This window comes from Onychostoma macrolepis, chromosome 03 (genome assembly GCF_012432095.1).
Source record: "Onychostoma macrolepis isolate SWU-2019 chromosome 03, ASM1243209v1, whole genome shotgun sequence".
Classification (NCBI taxonomy): Eukaryota; Metazoa; Chordata; class Actinopteri; order Cypriniformes; family Cyprinidae; genus Onychostoma; species Onychostoma macrolepis.
The window spans coordinates 34,763,834-34,781,995 of NC_081157.1; the positions used below are offsets into that span (position 1 = coordinate 34,763,834).

Here is an 18,162-nt window from a genome sequence, read left to right on the forward strand (position 1 = left end):
ACAACAGTTTCACTTAAACCTTAACCATATCGAACTATTCACAATGACACTATTAGAAACATCACACACAGACACACCAAATTTAGTTGCAGTAAATGAAGAGATCGTTATATTTATATAATCTGATATCATTTTGCTTTATCTTTATTCTGTGGCATATGAGCTCAAATGAAACTGAAATGGGTGTTTATGTAATACAATTTTTAACAGATCGGATAGATGCTTCCAACCAAAAATGCAGGTGTTTCCTGGTGATATTGTCAGAATGAAACCTCCGAGCCCTTGATTGAACTGTTAAAATAGCCCTATGCTTTTCATCTCTAGATGCTCTCTGACATTTGGTGTTTAACAATAGCCTTGTTATTTTATATATTTTGCATCAAACATTTAATATTTACGTAGTGTAAAACATACTCTAAAAGCAAATTTGAACTTGCCTAATGAACTCAAACTAATATTTTTTTCAGAATTAGATGCAAGAACACGTGCAAGAACATGGCATATATATGACAAATATCATACAAGTAGCTGTCAGGGGCATGTTTAGTGTTTTCAGGGCACTAAGCAAGAAGCTCTGCTTAGTGGAAACCCATCAGTGGAAGTCGCGTTCCCCCATGGGATCCCCGTGGTTTGCATGTTGCCTAAACATGCTATTGGCACACTGTAAAAAATGTGTGTAATTTTAACTGTAAAATATTGTAATATCTTTTGTAAAATGCTGTTAATTGTACAGTTTTTAGAAGTAAAATCAATATATCATTTAAAAACTGTCAAAAACTGCAAACTGATATTACAAGAATTCCCTGAATTTCCACAGCTGCCAAAATTATTTTCTGAAAAAGCTATGGAGTTTTTTTTTTTTACAGTGTAGCTGTGCAAAATGGCTCCATATCAGCATAGATGTGATTCTGATGTGAACTCATTTCACATGGCTACTCAGAAATATTTGACAGCACACGTATGTAAATAAATAGGAGTGTCTTTAAAAAACTACCCTCTGCCACGGATTCAAATCTCAGGTTGACAGTTTATCAGATGAGCCCAAGCCTCTATTACTAAATAGAAAATGTCACTTCAGAACTAACAAAGGAATGTTGGGTTGCTTCATTAAAGTGAACAGTTTACTGTATTATGTAGAGTATTATGAGAGAGAAGGACTGAGCGAGTGTCACCTGCATCTGATATAGCGTTGATTCTTCAGCCCAGTCTCATATTCACAATAAAACATCAGTTTGAATGTCCACTGAAGAAAGAGATCTTTGTTGTAGGATCTTTTCAGCTGTTACAGTTTTTTTTTTAAATTGCTTTGGCACAATTTTCACAAGCAATTGGTACATTTTCAAAACTCTTAAATATCACAACAGATCATCAAAAGTGCACCTTTTTTTCCCAAACATTTCAGCATATTTTCATTTGTGTTAGTACAATACACACAATCACAAAATATCCTTTTAACTACACAAAATAAGTGTTTCATCTATATAAATGTTTCATTCACAGTAACTGCCTTTCATAAAGCTATTACTATCAAACTTTTCATTAGCATGACTTCTCATTCAGTTTAATACATTTGTCTATTATTTCATCTAACTCATCTTAATAGTTAATCAGTGAATCATTTGGTGCATCTATAGATATAGATTCAATAGGTATTTAGTTTCTATAGAACGTGATTTCAAATTAGGGATAATCAAATGCACTGAATGCACAGATGATAACCACTATTTTGTAAGGGTGTGTGTGTGTGTGTGTGTGTGTGTGTGTGTGGTTCAGGTAAACCCTATTTTATGGGGACAAAATGTCCCCACAAAGATGGCAATATCTGAAATCATTGTCCTTTTTTGGGTCCAATGGGAATTTTCTTCATTTTTTATTTTTTTTCACAATGGTAGGTTTAGGAGTAGGGTTAGTGTCGGGGGAGACAGTATAAAACCCATTACTCCTATGGAATGTTACCATAATGATAGGAAAACCTGTGTGTGTGTGTGTGTGTGTGTGTGTGTGTGTGTGTGTGCGTGTGCGTGTGTGTACCTACTTACGTTACAGTAAACAATTTTTGGGGACAAATTGGTACCCAGAAGTAAGCAAAACTTGACAAAATCACCTAAAACCTCCCTTTGAGGACGTCCTCATTTGTAAAACCGTGTGTTTTGCTATTTGTGAACATACAGCAGGACACGAGGGAGAGGAAGTGATTAGAGAGACAGATGGCATCAAATACAGCATTTTACATTACATTGTGCCATGTGATACTGTATATTGAAGCATTACCATGGTAAAGACCGCACATTACTATAATTCCCCCTTCATCTGAAAAATTCAGCTAGAATATAGATTCAGTCGAATGGCACATTGAGGACATTTACTGCATTGACAGTAAACTCTGTTCTAGCACAAAACGTTATGGCCATGTCATACATTCAGCACCTTTTGATAACACACTGGATAAATACTTTTACAAAATATTATTGATTTTATGTGAGATATGCACGTTAGGTAATTTAAGTGTATTTTCTAACATGACAATTATTGCCTTTATTACTGTAATTATTTCAGCAACAAAGGTGATTTGAAACATGAATCTTGCATTGTTCGCTCTTGAATGAACTGATTGTTAAACGTACTAAATTGAAAGAAGATCATACTGTTGTGTTTTGGTGATTAATTCAAATGTTCTCAATACATATCACAATGATCTTGTGTTTTAAAACAATGATTATGTGGAATGAAAATATGTGCAACTACAATGAAATCATGAGATCAGGTTTTGAAAGAATGACTAGTGGTGTTACAAGTGTGATCAGTTTAAAGTTTTGTTCTAAGAGTTTTGAAAATGTACACCTTACTTGTGAAAATAGTACCAAACCAATTTTAAAAAACTGTAAGAAGATTTCCCATGATAACGGTGGTTAATGCATTTGTTGTTTGCATCCAGGTGTTGCTGAAAGTAAAAATAATGTCCTTGTTTACAATTTCAGTCTCTTTTAAATAAAAAAGATTTTATATTTCGAGGACCAGAAGTAACAGTTGATTTTTTTGTATGTATAGGCCTATGTATGTATGAATTAATGAATTAATTAATGAATGAAAATAAATGATGCAAAACTTAAGAGAATCTAAAAGGTTTTTTTTTTTTTTTTTAGTTTTGATTATTAGGGGCAGATGCAGGAAGAGGTTGGTTAAGGTTGTTATAGCCTAAAAATGGTTTCCCATTTTAATATCAGTGTCTTTTGTTTTGGATATTAGTGATATACTGTAGGCCTATATCTTTAGTGCAAATCATCTTTCTGACCTACACTGGAGGGCAGCAAAAGAAAGGCAGGCTGAAGAGATGTTTTCACTGAATCCATTTAAAAGAAAGGTGAAATAACAAATGTTTGCTTTGAGGTTTGATCACAGGAACATTGCTTCTTCTTGTGGGTTTTTGGTTAGTAACTCAAAGGCACCAGTCACTGTGTCTACTACTTCGACTACTGGGGGAAAGGAACCACAGTCACCGTTTCCTCAGGTAAGATATTGTTGATACTCTCTGTTATTCCATTTTTATTCCATTTTGAAGATCAGGTAAGTGGTCTTGCCACAAAATAACATGCAGACGTATTTACAATTTTTTGCCTTTGCTAATAGTGGAAAGGGGGCGTCGGTAATCGTAAACAATATTGAGTTTATCTCTCAGAATAAAGAAAGAGCGCACTAAAATGTCTCAAAACTAGTCGCTTTAATAACGTAGGTCTGTGACAAGACAGTGTAAATGTACTGTAAGGGTAATGGTATGGCTCTTATCGTAAATCTACTCGTTGTGACGGTGTCTTTGACTACTGGGGAAAGGGAACAACGGTGACTGTAACATCAGGTAAGAAGCCAGATTTTTGTTTAGTTAGAGCCAAACTACAAAACAAATAGGCTAAATAAATTAAATGTTTAGTAACAGAGTTTTTAGTCCACTAGTTTTAAAAGAGAGAGAGAGAAATCATGGACAATGATGCATTTAATTATGAAGTAAATAGGATTGTAGCTGATTTTATATTTTATTTTATTTTATTTAAATCGTTTGAGTTTTTGTGCACTGAAGTAATTAAAAGTATCACTGTGACTACGCTGCCTTTGACTACTGGGGGAAAGGCACATCGGTCACAGTGACATCTGGTAAGAAGTAAACTTTAAATCTTTCATAAACGTTGATATGCGTTTTAAATATAGCCTAATAGGAACTAAATGTACAGACCGCTTGTCCGTTTTGCAAGAAAGAAGCTTAGACTGAATTAAAAGGATAACTAGTCGAATTTGTGGCTTAGGATAATAAATAAAAGTGACTTGTCATACGAGCGTAATACGTAATAGCTATTTTTGTACAATATCCATGGGTAAAACTGTCAGTGTGACTATGCTTTTGACTACTGGGGGAAAGGAACCATGGTCACTGTCTCGTCAGGTAAGAAAAACCTACTAAAACTAAATCTGATCTAAGTACGAAAAATTGTGACATGTAGGCTAATTTGTCAAAAAGTGTATATATATATATAAGCAACATTTAAATGACTATTTCCTCTACGATTAGGACAATTAAAGTCGGGACATGTCTTTAGAGTTTTGCTAGAAACTGAGTTAAATTTTATATAATTTGATGTGTACACGCATTCAGATAAAACAACGAATCGGCTACAGGTCATTTAACAGATCCTGAGCATTTTTGAGTTGCATTTTTTATACTGCGCTGTAACATTAAGAGAATATTGTGTAACTGGGCTTTCGACTACTGGGGAAGCGGCACCAAAGTCACCGTAACAAACAGTAAGATTTTATTATTAATTGCAAGGAAAGTTGTATCGTAACATAAGACAAAATGTCACATGTATGTGCTATTATTTACAGTGTTCTTATTATAGCTTAAGAGTTTTCCATTGATTGTTGTCAAATGACTGGTTATTCCATCACTGAAAAAAATTATTCATTGAATTTACTATTGAAAGGTAAGTGGTTGCAATCAATTTATTTTAGCTACATTTAAATAAACAAATTTAGTTGACTAACTTTCAACATATTTTTTTTAAATTAAATGTAGCTAAAATAAATTGTTTGCGACCACTTTCCTTAATTTTTTTTTTCAGTGCATTAGAAAATGTTAAAGACTAGGCTAGCCTACATCATTTTATAATGTTTCGTTGTATAGGCCTAGCTGCTAAAAAACGAACAAAAATCAATATCAGTAGTTATTGTTAAACAACTACTTTAACTGTTCATTCTTCTCGGAAGTGTTGTTAATCTGTGCAAATATTAGAAGCTGAAAACAGCTAAATATGACTAAATAACTAGACTGCAACGTGTCTCGTGCTTTTAAACTTTTTACACTGCTATGACCACTAGGCCTACTTGTTATATTTTAAAATAATAAACTGAATTCCGCAATTACTGAAATAATACAATTTCTAAAATACAAATTCAGTTCTAAATAAATAAATAAATAGGCCTAAGTAAAACACCGTCGTAGGTCTTATGTCGATACCCGACCGCTATTTAATAAATAATAATACAAATTGATTTAGGCTAATTATCCCTTTTCAAATTACTCCAAAGTTCAATGTTACAATAATGCTATATATATTATGTATGTATGCATTAATTCTCGAAAGGTTGGGATTGTTTTCGTTTGTTCCTTGGATCACACTTTATTTTAAGGTCCAATTCTCGCTATTAACAAACCATTAACTACGACTTTTGCCTTAATTATACTGCTAATCTTATTTAAAGTTAGTAAGGTAGTTGTTACGTTTAGGTATCGGATCGGGTTAAGGAATGTAGAATATCGTCATGCAGAATATGTGCTTTATAAGTAGCCTACTAATAAATATGTTAATAATAGACATGATAATAAACAACTAATAGCCTAGTGAGAATTGGTTCCTATACTAAAGTGTTATATTTGTTTAACACACTTACACATTTCATAGGTTATGTGAACGATTCATTTGAAACTAACTGAAAAGTAGCTAATCCATGCAGTCAAAATTTACAGTAATAAATCAGTTTACATATGTAGGCTAACACTTTATTTATTACAGCATCCAAGAAAGAAAAATAAACATTTCACCTAATTCGCAAGATTTTGTGTTTCATTGTTCGGCTCGTCGAAATACTTGATTCTATTTGTTCAAAATGTATTGTCTCTACAGCTGAAGAATCTGCGCCAAAGTCAATCTTCAGTATGTCTCAGTGCTCTACTAATGCTGGTGAGTTCGTGACCGTCGGCTGCTTGGCAAGAGGTTTCTCTCCTGCGGACTCACTTACTATCACATGGACGGATTATGCCTCAAAAGAATTGAGTGATGTCGTGCAGTATCCAGCATTCGGGAGGGATGGAGACTATACCAAAATCAGCCATATGCGCGTGAAAAAAAGCGATTTGGATCCTCAAAAACCATACAAATGCGAAGCTTCAAATTCTAAAGGCAAAAAAGATACTGCTGTTCCTCTACTTCCACCACGTAAGTTACATTTTTAAAATGTTTAACATTTTACATTAGCTACTTCATGTGTCTCACTATGGTATCTTGCTGTTGGATTAAGGTTATGTTGTTGTTTCTTTGTGGAGGCTCATGTTTGATTGGAAATTTTAGCACACTCTTTGGTTTATTTAACCTGCTGTTATAACTGTGGATGTCAAGCAGTTTTCCTTATCAAAGTCTGAAGTCAGTCAATGTTTACACCAGCGGAGAAAAGCAAGACTAAAAATGCTAAAACAGAAAAGCACATTATAGGTTACATTATTTCTTTAATCAATGAAATGCCCCTAGGCTTTCAGAAATACTTCAGTGGGTAATACAATGACATATGAGATTTTTCCCCGCTGTATAAACCAAAATAGGAGAAGAAGAAGAAAATAATTTAAATATAAATACAACATTTAACTTTGATGTTCAAATTGAACTACAAGAACATCTTATTGGCTTGCTTTAAAAGGTATGTTGCACTATTTTCTTTTGCTTTTCATGTCCTCTCTGCTTTCTCCTGTATGTTGCCAGCCCCACCGCCAGATGTGCGTGCAACTGTGTACTTAACAGTACCTACAAAAATGGAGTTAGACAATGAAACAGCAACCTTCATGTGTTTAGCCCAACGGTTTTCGCCTAAAACATACAAGTTTAAGTGGTCTCTGGATGGTAATGAGGTGACAAATGTGATAGACAATTGTGACAAAAGTGAGAAGAAAGGCTCAGTAACCGAATATAGCGCCACGAGCATTTTGCAAATCAGTGCCGATGCCTGGAAGAAGCCAACCAGCAAAATTAAGTGTGAGTTCGTGCACAAGGCGGGAAATGAAGAAAAAGAGGCCGACTATTCAGGTATTTTTTCTCTTGAGAACTGTGAATTTTCTGAAAATAGAAATGTATATTTTATTTTTTCTATTTCTTTATTCATATTATGTTAACATCTTCCCAAATCTGTCTGCTTTTTGTACCCAGTTCCTTTTCCAGATTGCAGCGATATTACTGTTGATATAGTGCCTCCCTCCCTTGAAGCCATGCTGAAAAATAGAACAGGAGTGCTGAAGTGCAAGGCTACAGCAGAAAATTCGGGATTCACCAAAATAACAATAGAGGCGAATAATAAAGTCATCGCTGAGACAGAAGTAAATGGCAACAACAGATATGTGGAACTTGACGCCCCAATAGGCTATGAAGAATGGAGCAACGGCACTGAATTTACATGCACCGCTGAACACAAAGAGCTAGCAGGGCCCAAGTCGACTACGTTCGTCAGAGAAAATGGTATGGGTTTTTCTTTTTGTAAAACATCATGCAGTTCATGCTTTCACAACGTCTCTTGATTTATACCATCTTTCATTACAATTGACGTTAATATAGAGTTTGACAAAAAAATAATAATAAGGAAATGACTCATGACTCATTCTGGTCTTAACTGTGATCTTGTATTACTAGGTAAAAAACCTGAGAAACACAAGAAACCCACTGTTTTCATATTAGCACCCCCAGAGCAAAAATCGGGTGAACCGATGACCCTGACATGTTATGTGAAGGACTTCTACCCCAAAGAGGTGTTTGTGTCTTGGCTTTCTGATGATGAACCTGTGACTTCTAAATACAGCACTACCCTCCCAATTCAGAATGATAAAATCTTCTCCGTCTACAGTCAGCTAACAGTTAATGATTCCAAGTGGAAGAATGGTACAATGTTCAGTTGTGTCGTGTACCACGAAGCCATTGATGAAAACATGCGCGTACTGACAAGATCTATTAATGATAATACTGAAAAGGAAGGTGTAATTAATCTAAGTATGAATACCTCTCCATGTTGCAAGGCCTAGAGCATTGTGTATGTGGTGTCTTCCTGTTATGCCTGTTAAGTGTTCATCTTGTTGTCTTTTTTTTTTCTTTTGGTTTTTGGGTTGCATGTCCGTTTTGTAATTGTGTTGGTCTTTAATGTTTGTGGCTTCTTGCTTCTTTGAGATACATTCTTGCATATTACATTTAGGAAAATACTAATAAAAAAAAGAAACAAAGCATAATTCCTGTGCATTTAATTTCTGTTATTATACCAGTTTATCATATTTCTCTGTCACAGCATATGTGAGCATTAAAGATCACAAACATCATAAAATAACATAAGTTGAAATAAAAAAATGTATATATATTTATTGAATGACACAAAATGTATTCAAATTAAAACATGAAACTTCAGCTAAAATATAAAAAATGGAAGAATAGTAATCAAAGCAAATTTTGAAACTAATTAAGAAATATCCATAAATAAAAAATCTCTCTATATATATTTTAAAATATATCAAATCTAAATATATAACTTTGCATTTAAAAAAAGACAAAATGTAATTAAAGCTGTACCATTAGCTGGCACTTAAAATGCTTAATAATAGAAGCAAATGTTTGACAGTGTGTGTGTGCATATTGTATGTCATTTGTACTGTTTGATATTATAATCACCTAAAGACATTATGCTCTTCATAACAGTTCAGTTATTCAAGATTGATCATTTATAGACATCAGTTCGTCTACAGCATGCCAAGACACATTCAGCTGACTTATTTGAGGTTGTCAGGGTCACCCTTCTTTGCTAATATTTCTATTGTGTTTTAATTATGTAGTAAATATGCTACATAATTAACAAGATGAAACATGGCAGATGAAAATCCTCAAATTTCAAAAACAGTATAATTCAATCAAGGTTCTTTCTCTGTCACAATATTCTAATTGGTTTCCTTTTACTGGATATTCCTGCCCTCAGTCCACTTGTCTAATTTTATATGAGGATGGGCAGGTGAAGTGATTAAAATATTATAATTATAAGAGAACATGTTTGTGCTGGACAGTGGCTTGTTGTCCTGTAAGTCATTCAAATGTGTTCTTGTCTGTTCCCGCAGCATGGATTGTGTGGATAGAGCATCCCCTTTACGAAGCCATTGATACAGATGATAGTGGCATTGCAAACACGGCTATAACCTTTGTTTTCCTGTTCCTCATCACCTTGTTCTACAGCATAGGGGCTACTTTTGTTAAGGTATACAATTTTTAGATTTTTTTTTTTTAGATTTTTAATTTAGGATAAACATGAGACTAGATTTTATAGGAACATTTTAATTTTGAGTCCAATTATTTAGTCATTTGGGGAGAGATGATGCAAAAAAATAAGTTGTCCTTGCTTTTTAACACATATTTAACTTTGACATACATTTAACATATGCATGTTAAAAAGAATTAGTTTTTCTGCCTCTAATTGGTGTCAACTTGTGCTTTCAGGTGAAATGATTCCTATCACATGCAAGACATGCAAGATCTCTCAGAAAAACAGCTCTATTCTTTTTTCATTATTGTAAATATGTGATTGTGATGTTTGTTTGTTTTTTAAATTTTACTTTAATAAAAGAAAGAAATCATTTGATTGCTCTTGTATTTTTTTTTCCTCTCAAGTTTACAGAATTTCATCTCAAGGAGAAACTCTAATTTGCATGATCAACTCTAATGCTGCTCTAAACATGTTTATTTAATCTACATAAAGAGTAACATTTATTAACACAGAGAATTATTTAAAAGCCCTTTTGAAATATTTCCCTGTTTTCTGAATGTAAAAGCTTACACATGAGCTTAATTTTCTCTAAATCTGCAAAACTTTGTTCTTTGTGAGACGTGGATATTTCTGTGTGTAAATATTTCATGCTGCAAAGTATATTAAAACATAAATTGCATAACAAGCAAGTCATTTTATGTAAATGGCCAGGTGTCTTTCCTGTGCAGATGTGCTCAACCATGTCTCAGAGATGCAGATGGTTTTCAGTTCTGCTTTTGGTGGCTATTTCAGCTTGACTGTTACTTAACGTTTCCATCTGCTATTTGCTATGTTCACTGAAGCACGATTCTGATCTCCTTTTCTGTCCGTCTTTGTTTTCAGTATCTGCAACCTTTAAAAACTCCCATGATTTAAATAACCACCACACTGAAACATCAACAGCATTCATTTGCATATCTATTTGAATGTACTGAATAAGCATTTTCATAAACTTTGAAGCTTTTTTATACCACACTGCCTAAGTTAATTGATTTTTGTCTCTATTTTAATAGCAATACGTGTCTCTAAGCCTAATATTACTCTGCTGAGTAGAGAGGATGGTGGCAGGATTGAGTTGCAGTGCCAGTTGAGTGATTATTTCCCAGACAAACTTACTGTACAATGGCTTGAGGGTGATAAATCTGCCGAAGGTCAAATTGATAAAAAGTTTCAGAACACTGATAAAGGCGAGAAAAAATACACTTACATAAGTCAGCTATCTATCAGTGCCCCATATGTAGACAAAAAGTACACTTGTAAAGCCACCCACAACTCTGAAGAGATCAAGACAGAATATAACACGTGCAAAGGTAAGTTGAGCATAATTAAGAAAATAATGAACAACTTTCAAAACCTAATGTCTGGCTCATTGAAATGTTTGAAAGTATATTTATTGTATGAACATCATTACATGTGATTATTGGCTGAATGTAAAGCTAACTTTATTTATTTCACCTGTACAGCAAAGTCTTTGTTCAAACCTTCAGTCCAAATAAAGAGATCTCATCTCAGAGACATTATACAGGAGAATAAGGTCACAATTTCTTGTGTTGTTGAAGCACCAGACAACACTGAAGTGTCATGGTTAACAGACAGTGTAAGTAAAAGAGCCACCGAAGAAGTCAAAGACCTGTCCAATAACATTGTGAGCAACTTGACTTTGTCCAGAAATGATTGGTTGACCCTTAAGTCTGTTGTTTGTTCTGCTAAACATCCATGTTTCCTAGAAGAGAAGGTTGAAATTCAAACTGGTAAGTGATTTCCTTTGAACTGATCTGCATTTCTCAAAGCACTTGATGACATTTTAACTTCTAAAACCCAGATATCATGTGATAAAGAGTATTTTTGCTCCTCAGATGATATAAAGACAGATCCTGTAGTCGTGATCAGGAGGCCTTCGTGAAATCAATGCAGACAGCCAGTGCTGTGCTGGAGTGTGTTGTAAATGGTCTCCTCTGGTGAGGTCTGCATCATCTTCCAGGCTAATAATGTTGATATATCAGAATTAAGTTGTGTGGATTGGGCCCGTCCGAAAACATTTGGTCCTTGACCACACATTTCACAATACCTAGAGAGCACCAGAGGAATGGAAACACTTTTACCTGTAAAGTTCATTGGTCCTTCAAATCCTGGACATCCAAACCTACTGGAAACATTTTTGGTGAGGAATGAACATTTCATCAATACCTCACTTACTTTACTGGGGACAGTATTTGATGTAATGCAATGAATTTTATTGATGATGTTTTAGTTTTCTTCACTGAACATTTGACACTTTTTTCCTCAGGCGATCCTACCATGGAGCTTGCTGTTGTTCCCAGTGTGGGTCGATCTAGTTCAGACTCACAGAAGCTGCTGTGCTCTGCGACAGGATTCAACCCAAAAATCAAGTGGCTTTCAGAATCTATGGAGAAACCTGGCAGCGCTTTACACCCTACAATGATGGAAGATGGACTTGTGAAAGAATTCAGTGAGATATCGGTGCCACAGCAAGAGTGGAATCAAGGGTTCACTTACACCTGTCACACTGATAACGGACACAGTGGGGAAACTGCTGAGAAAAGCACCAGTATTTGCACAGGTAAACATGCCAGATGTGACAGGAACCCAGTTTTTCTGCAGTCAGAGATCAAGTAATATTTTGAACAGAATTCCAGATGATTTTTCAGACATGAGATCTGGTTTTTGACATGACAAAGTATTTTTGTGTTGTTTTACAGCAAAGATTTTTTATTTGTTCTCAATATTCTTTTCAAAATTTCTACTAACATTTTATGCTTGACAGTATAAGCATCATCACGTGATTTTCAGCTGAATGTAAAGCTAACTTTATTCCTTTTACCCTGTACAGCACAATCATTGTCCAAACCTTCAGTCCAAATAAAGAGATCTCATCTCAGAGACGTTATACAGGAGAATAAGGTCACAATTTCCTGTGTTGTTGAAGCACCAGACAACACTAAAGTGTCATGGTTAACAGACAGTGTAAGTAAAAGAGCCACCAAAGAAGTCAAAGACCTGTCCAATAACATTGTGAGCAACTTGACTTTGTCCAGAAATGATTGGTTGACCCTTAAGTCTGTTGTTTGTTCTGCTAAACATCCATGTTTCCCAGAAGAGAAGGTTGAAATTCAAACTGGTAAGTGATTTCCTTTGAACTGATCTGCATTTCTCAAAGCACTTGATGACAATTTAGCTTCTAAAACCCAGATATCATGTGATGAAGAGTATTTTTGCTCCTCAGATGATATAAAGAAAGATCCTGTAGTCGTGATCAGGAGGCCTTTCGTGAAATCAGTGCAGACAGCCAGTGCTGTGCTGGAGTGTGTTGTAAATGGTCTCCCCTCTGGTGAGGTCTGCATCATCTTCCAGGCTAATAATGTTGATATCTCAGAATTAAGTTGTGTGGATTGGGCCCCGTCCGAAAACATTTGGTCCTTGACCACACATTTCACAATACCTAGAGAGCACCAGAGGAATGGAAACACTTTTACCTGTAAAGTTCATTGGTCCTTCAAATCCTGGACATCCAAACCTACTGGAAACATTTTTGGTGAGGAATGAACATTTCATCAATACCTCACTTACTTTACTGGGGACAATATTTGATGTATCAAATTTTATTCATGATGCTTTAGTTTTCTTCACTGAACATTTGACACTTTTTTCCTCAGGCGATCCTACCATGGAGCTTGCTGTTGTTCCCAGTGTGGGTCGATCTAGTTCAGACTCACAGAAGCTGCTGTGCTCTGCGACAGGATTCAACCCAAAAATCAAGTGGCTTTCAGAATCTATGGAGAAACCTGGCAGCGATTTAGACCCTACAATGATGGAAGATGGACGTGTGAAAGTGTACAGTGAGATATCGGTGCCACAGCAAGAGTGGAATCAAGGGTTCACTTACACCTGTCACACTGATAACGGACACAGTGGGGAAACTGCTGAGAAAAGCACCAATATTTGCACAGGTAAACATGCCAGATGTGACAGGAACCCAGTTTTTCTGCAGTCAGAGATCAAGTAATATTTTGAAATGAGTTCCAGATGATTTTTCAGACATGAGATCTGGTTTGTGACATGACACAGTATTTTTGTGTTGTTCTACAGCAAAGATGTCGTATTTGTTCTCAATATACTTTTCAAAATTTCTACTAACATTTTATGCTTGACAGTATAAGCATCATCACGTGATTTTCAGCTGAATGTAAAGCTAACTTTATTCCTTTTACCCTGTACAGCACAATCATTGTCCAAACCTTCAGTCCAAATAAAGAAATCTCATCTCAGAGACATTATACAGGAGAATAAGGTCACAATTTCCTGTGTTGTTGAAGCACCAGACAACACTGAAGTGTCATGGTTAACAGACAGTGTAAGTAAAGAGCCACCAAAGAAGTCAAAGACCTGTCCAATAACATTGTGAGCAACTTGACTTTGTCCAGAAATGATTGGTTGACCCTTAAGTCTGTTGTTTGTTCCGCTAAACATCCATGTTTCCCAGAAGAGAAGGTTGAAATTCAAACTGGTAAGTGATTTCCTTTGAACTGATCTGCATTTCTCAAAGCACTTGGTGACAATTTAGCTTCTAAAACCCAGATATCATGTGATAAAGAGTATTTTTGCTCCTCAGATGATATAAAGACAGATCCTGTAGTCGTGATCAGGAGGCCTTTCGTGAAATCAATGCAGACAGCCAGTGCTGTGCTGGAGTGTGTTGTAAATGGTCTCCCCTCTGGTGAGGTCTGCATCATCTTCCAGGCTAATAATGTTGATATCTCAGAATTAAGTTGTGTGGATTGGGCCCCGTCCGAAAACATTTGGTCCTTGACCACACATTTCACAATACCTAGAGAGCACCAGAGGAATGGAAACACTTTTACCTGTAAAGTTCATTGGTCCTTCAAATCCTGGACATCCAAACCTACTGGAAACATTTTTGGTGAGGAATGAACATTTCATCAATATCTCACTTACTTTACTGGGGACAGTATTTGATGTAATGCAATGAATTTTATTCATGATGCTTTAGTTTTCTTCAATGAACATTTGACACTTTTTTCCTCAGGCGATCCTACCATGGAGCTTGTTGTTCCCAGTGTGGGTCGATCTAGTTCAGACTCACAGAAGCTGCTGTGCTCTGCGACAGGATTCAACCCAAAAATCAAGTGGCTTTCAGAATCTATGGAGAAACCTGGCAGCGATTTAGACCCTACAATGATGGAAGATGGACGTGTGAAAGCGTACAGTGAGATATCGGTGCCACAGCAAGAGTGGAATCAAGGGTTCACTTACACCTGTCACACTGATAACGGACACAGTGGGAGAACTGCTGAGAAAAGCACCAGTATTTGCACAGGTAAACATGCCAGATGTGACAGGAACACCCTCTGTATAATTAACATTGCAATGAGATGCAGATATCTGATAATATTATAGTTTATACAAGAATGTTTGGTTTCTTTCCTTAACTTTGAGTCAGTGAGTATAATCTCTCAACACATGTGTTCACTGTCCAACAGTGATTGCACCGTCCAGTCAGCGGGCAGAGGTCTACTTGGTGGGTCCATCCCTCATTAGTGTGAGATCTGACACCTCTGTGAATTTGAAATGTGTGGTTGTTGGTCAGAGTATTAAGTTATTCTCCATTCAATGGAAAGGGAATCGTATCGTCCCCAATCCAAATGGCTATGAACAAGAGCCTAGAGTTCATGACAATGGGACTCAAAGCAAAGAAGCTATTTTGAAGGTTTTAGTTTCAGATTGGAATGCATACGATCTCTTTACCTGTGAGGTTAAGCATCTGTGCTCAAATTATACACAGCAGAAGAGCATCTCAAAAACCCGAGGTGAGCACTCACAGTTCTCAACACTGCCATTACAGAGAATATTTTCTGATTACTAATTGTTGCTTTATGCCTGCAGATCCCAAACAACCCACTGTGAGAATCCTCAGACCCTCAGACAGTGATCTCTCTGGACTCCAAAATGCCAACCTTCTTTGCTTGATCACTGGTTTCTTCCCATCTGATATCTCTGTGCAGTGGCTACTAAATGGGACACAACTAGATGTGTCTCAGTTCACTAACACTCCTGTGGCTGCTCACACTTCAGGAGGGTTTGCAATGCATAGTGCCCTAATGCTGCCTGCATCAGAGTGGAAGGATGGCACGTTCTCGTGTGTTGTTTCTCATGAGTCATCCCAAACTCCAATCACCGCCACTATAGAGAACTTGTATGGTGGGTGCCATGTGGAAGAAATTGACCTGATATTTTAAATAGGACTGATTCGATTTATTTCCTGAGATTGTATTCATGTCGGTTTCATATGGTTTTGAAAAACTTTGATACCATTATAAAGAAAGGTTTCAATTTAAGTTATATAAATACAATTTATCTAAAAGTATAATTTAAAAAATATAAATAAAAGAACACTTTTAACACATTTATTTATTTATTTATTTATTTTAGCCTCGTTGATTCGCTCTGCTCCATCTGTAGAGCTGCTGCAGGGTACTAACACTGTGCCTGAGCTAGTGTGCCTGGTATTTGGTTTCAGCCCACCTGCCATCAACATCACCTGGTGGCTAGGTAAGAAAGAGGTGTCTGCTCACAGGATCACTAACCTTGCAAGAGGCCCTGATGGAAAATTTAGCATCCGAAGTCACCTGGATCTCCAACCTTCAGACTGGACACCTGGTGAGGTGTACACATGCGAGGTTACTCATGTTACTGGTATCCTGTCACCTAACGTCTCAACGAAAACAGGTACCCCAGATTTCAAGTACTAAAGCAATTTTATCAAGGAAATAATGAAGTTTAAATGTTAACTTTGTCATGCTTTTTACAGCATTATCTGAAGAGGCTATATTTATGAATGAGAACAAACCTGAAGCTATTGCACAGGATACAGTTGAAGAGGCCTGGAATATGGCCTGTGCCTTCCTCATCCTCTTCCTCCTCTCTCTTCTCTATGGGTGCACAGTGACTTTGGTCAAAGTCAAGCCTACATGAGCAATATTTTGAGTGTGTTTATGTTTTCTAGATTCCTTTGCTTCTTTGTTGTTGTTTTGTTTATGTCTTTTAATTTACATTACTTAGCAAAAATGATATGGTAAATATCAGCTTTTGGCCTTGTGGCCATTTAAATATGAATAAATAAATGGTTTTAACACACCTTTTGTTATTATATTAGCAATGCACGTAAACATCACAGATTTGTCATTTTGTCATTTAAAAAAAAAATTATTCATAAATCTCATACCGGGACAGAAGAAAACGTCTCCGGTTACATGCGTAACCTCGGTTCCCTGAAAGGAGGGAATGAGACACTGCGTAGCTTCCTCTTGGAGGGGTAATCCCCTCCTCCCAAAATACTGAAGCCTTATTGCATCACACCGGTAAATCTTACCGGCCAATGACGCTTGAGCTAGGGGCGGAGCCACCCACTATATAGGTCGACGTCCAGCGTCATTGCCCCAGAATCTTTCGACTGTTCGAACGGGTACAAGACTCTGAGGATTACAACACAGCAGCGTGCGCAGTGTCTCATTCCCTCCTTTCAGGGAACCGAGGTTACGCATGTAACCAGAGACGTTCCCTATCAAGTTCGGTCTCTCGACACTGCGTAGCTTACGCTTGGGGAACGCGTAAAATCCCGCTGTGTTGCATTCCACACATCTGGTAGGAAAAGTCTAAAGAGCCGGGCCCAATAGAGCCGAGCCCGTTAACTGCTTCATCGGCTACTCAGGGAAACCAACGCCCTCCAGCTCCTGCGGAGCGAGACTAAGCACAGTAATAAAGCACAATACCACACATGGACTGGCCGCAGCGCTGCTGGAGCCACGTACATATTCAGCATTTACCACTTGATTTATGTAGAAATCAGTGCACCTACCGCGGTCGACAACAGCTCGAACGCATGTAGAAGTCGTTGACTATATCTATTATAGGCATATCTAAGGCCACCGGACCTAGTCGAAACCACCCTGATCATCTGGGGGGCATGGCCAGGTGCAAGCGGCAGCCAACTGCCAAGCTGTAGACACATCACTGCACAGACAGAACGAGCGGCGCGAATGACGGAATCTCCAGGTTGTAAAATCTAGCAAAAGTGTCTTGTGAAGACCATCCTGCTGCCAGGCAAATATCCTGAATCGACATACCTTTTGCCCAAGCCCACGACGAAGCCATTTTTCTTGTGGAATGGGCGTGTACTCCCCACAGACAGGCCTCATTCTTAGAAGCATACGCCAACGTGATCGCTTCCACAATCCAATGTGACAGCCGCTGCTTCGACACTGGCAGTCCTTTGGTACGGCCACCAAAACATATAAACAGCTGTTCTGCTTGTCTGAAATGACTGGTCTTCTCCAGATAAACTCGCAGAGCACGGACTGGGCATAGCGGGTGTGTCGCTGGCTCCGAATCCTGAGGAGCAAATGCTTGAAGCGTAATGACCTGTGCTTTAAACGACGTAGAAAGCACTTTAGGCACATATCCCCGCCTTGGCTGCAGTCTGACCATACAGTCATCCTTACCAAATTCCATACAACGGCCGATTCCCTGGGCCGTCTTTTTCGTGGCTCT

General features: G+C 37.1%; 2 protein-coding genes and 1 gene segment (V, D, J or C); all 3 read left to right on the forward strand.

Annotated features, from left to right (window-relative positions):
• The window catches only part of LOC131536956 (Ig mu chain C region membrane-bound form-like), a 105,913-nt gene extending 97,389 nt beyond the window's left edge, over positions 1–8,524 (forward strand). The window contains 5 exon segments of the C gene segment in view: positions 3,803–3,853; positions 6,171–6,482; positions 7,020–7,340; positions 7,461–7,766; positions 7,938–8,524. Coding sequence covers positions 3,803–3,853; positions 6,171–6,482; positions 7,020–7,340; positions 7,461–7,766; positions 7,938–8,323 — 1,376 coding nt within the window.
• A 2,040-nt stretch (positions 8,525–10,564) lies between these two features.
• LOC131535365 (pancreatic IgW, short secretory form-like) lies at positions 10,565–11,479 on the forward strand (the record flags this gene model as incomplete). Its single annotated transcript, XM_058768212.1, has 3 exons — positions 10,565–10,886; positions 11,040–11,327; positions 11,433–11,479. Coding segments are annotated over 3 exons (657 nt in total), but the record flags the coding sequence as incomplete, so codon positions are not given.
• Positions 11,480–11,579: 100 nt separating this feature from the next.
• LOC131536955 (uncharacterized) lies at positions 11,580–16,834 on the forward strand. Its single transcript, XM_058770174.1, is given in 13 exon segments — positions 11,580–11,737; positions 11,864–12,157; positions 12,428–12,715; positions 12,821–13,129; positions 13,251–13,544; positions 13,815–13,966; positions 13,969–14,101; positions 14,207–14,515; positions 14,642–14,932; positions 15,096–15,422; positions 15,499–15,813; positions 16,045–16,341; positions 16,424–16,834. Coding segments are annotated over 12 exon segments (3,162 nt in total). The 5' UTR covers positions 11,580–11,737; positions 11,864–11,874; the 3' UTR covers positions 16,588–16,834.
• The last annotated feature ends 1,328 nt before the right edge of the window (positions 16,835–18,162 follow it).